Source organism: Galeopterus variegatus, unplaced genomic scaffold (genome assembly GCF_000696425.1).
Source record: "Galeopterus variegatus unplaced genomic scaffold, G_variegatus-3.0.2 Scaffold62110, whole genome shotgun sequence".
In the NCBI taxonomy this organism is placed as follows: Eukaryota; Metazoa; Chordata; class Mammalia; order Dermoptera; family Cynocephalidae; genus Galeopterus; species Galeopterus variegatus.
Window position 1 is genome coordinate 1 of NW_007788221.1, and position 2,358 is coordinate 2,358.

The 2,358-nt window shown below is 36.7% G+C and overlaps 1 protein-coding gene across 1 annotated transcript; it reads right to left on the reverse strand.

The window, feature by feature from the left end:
- Window positions 1-545: 545 nt before the first annotated feature.
- On the reverse strand, window positions 546-1,887 carry LOC103584512 (armadillo repeat-containing protein 4-like; the record flags this gene model as incomplete). The annotated part of the gene is made up of 3 exons (XM_008565483.1): window positions 546-682; window positions 884-990; window positions 1,695-1,887. Coding segments are annotated over 3 exons (437 nt in total), but the record flags the coding sequence as incomplete, so codon positions are not given.
- Between the last annotated feature and the right edge of the window lie 471 nt (window positions 1,888-2,358).

Sequence of the window (2,358 nt, forward strand, 5' to 3'; positions counted from 1 at the left end):
CAGCCTGGAAGTGGCCCCTCCCCCAAGATCTGGGTCGCAGCTTCATGGACACTGTCTGAGACCTGAGGGGACCAGCATAGTCTGGAAGTGGCTCCTCCCCCAAGGTCCGGGTCCCAGCTTCATGGGGCATGTCCTGTGCTCCCCTCTGTCCTTCAACTCTTAGGATAGAAGCTGCAGTTGCTACTTCTGTATTACCTCAGTGTCCCTTTTTGCTTTTTCTTTCCTTTAATCCCTGTGTAAGTAATCAGCGAACTGATTATGTTAAAGAGGTTTTAGTTTTATAAAGTGGCATGGGTCACTTTGAACCCCATTTCCTAGAAGACAGGCTTAATGACCTGCAGTGGTAATTAAGGCAGCTAACCGTGAGGCAATTTTGAATGTGCCCAGCAAATGCATAGCAGGGGAATCTGCTTCAGTCCCACAGAACAGTATCTCATTCTCTGCCGTCATCAGGATACAACCCTTGACATGTGCCAGCATTTAGGGAGACCTAGATAAGAACCAAAGTCCACTGGCTTTAGTTATGTTTTTTAAAAATTACTTACACCATTTAGAAATACTCCTTCTGCGCTACAAGTAATGCACAAAGTTTCAGCGTCATGTGGTTTCACCAGCACATAACAAATTTCCCCATGAAGTTGTCTCCAAGGTGGGGCCCGGCATCCATTTGAAAATTCATAATCTGAAACCAATCACCAAGCAATTAAGAGGAGTTTCTTAACCTAGAGTTTTGCAAAATGTGTTGGTTTCAACAAAATCAATATTGTTGAGATGTTACATTTTCATTTTCTTAAATATTTCATTGTAATGTAGGCATGGAAAGCATTCTGAAAATATAATTATGAAAATGTCAATAATACTAAATGAATCAGAAGATAAAAACCTGAGGTATATTCGATAGATTCCAAGACTGTTTGTTCTCCTTTTCCTGAGAAACGTTTGAGCATCTCTATATCCTTCTTAAAAGCCACTGGATTTAAGTTTATTTCTCTGCAAACAATGATTCAAAAATCAGTTTAAATGCTTGAAAACAGAATCTACAGGAAAACACATGAACACATTCCATTATATCAGAGAAGATCTTTTTTTTGTATTAAAATTGCAGTTAATTTTAGCCATGTAATAATCACTGTCAAAACATCAAAGAATTAATGATTTCTATTTCCTCCCTCCCCCAGGCCTGATCCTGCTTAGATTCCATGATCAGAAAAGATTGGGCGTCTTCAGGGTGGTATGGCTGTAGACTGATTTTTATTTAATGTAACATTAAATATGCTCAATTTAATATTCACTTTCTTTCTCAATGATAACACTACAATAGTAAAAAAAAGTTAGAAAAATTAACAAGTTTTGAATTATACAAACTCCACATATTTGCATTATAATTTAATAACTTATGTAATAGTCTTAAGATCCTTTGAAAATAACAAGCCCACTTAATGTCTTCAGAATCGGATGAAACCCTACTAGAGTGTTTTAGCAATGATACCTCCAAATTTTAATTCTTAGAACTATATAAATAAAATTAAGATATTGTTCTAATAAAATATGTTAATTCAATAGCAATAACTTCCATACTTCATTTTTTTTTGTGGGTTTTTTTTTGTTTTTTTGTTTTTTGGCTTTTTTTGCTAAAACTCTGAAAGCAATTTTTGTAACTAATTTTTAGCGGATTCTTTTTTAAAAAGACTCACAATGAAATATGTCTTAGAGAATGATTGAGTAGGTGCAGATCCAGTTGCTTAAGCAGCACAGCAATCTTCACCTTAATCTCTCTGTCAGGATCATCGTCTTTAGTAATCTTATCAAGAAGAGTTAATGCAGTTGAGTCTTCTTTGACTGTACCATAATCCGAGCCCAGGATTTTTACTACGGGGTCTCTGTTTGCTGACAAAAAAGTAGATAAACGAAAATTATCCTCTTGTCTTCTAGTACAACAAACACGAAGACTAATAAATCCTTCAAAGCCCCGAGCCCAGGATTTTTACTACGGGGTCTCTGTTTGCTGACAAAAAAGTAGATAAATGAAAATTATCCTCTTGTCTTCTAGTACAACAAACACGAAGACTAATAAATCCTTCAAAGCCCATTCTAATGTGTTTCTTTCATTAAGCTTTCCCTGATTGTACCAATTAGAATTCATTCCTACTTCTGAGATTCCATTATGCTGGGGAACTTATACTTCGTGACATGCTCTAATTTGTATTGTAATATCATCTATATATGTCATCTCCCTAATACACAAAGGCCAAGAAATTCTTCTTTCCCTTCCTTTCCCCTTCCTTCCTTCCTCCCTCCCTCCCTCCCTCCCTCCCTCTCTCCTTTCCTTCCTTCCTTCCTTCCTTCCTTCCTTCCTTC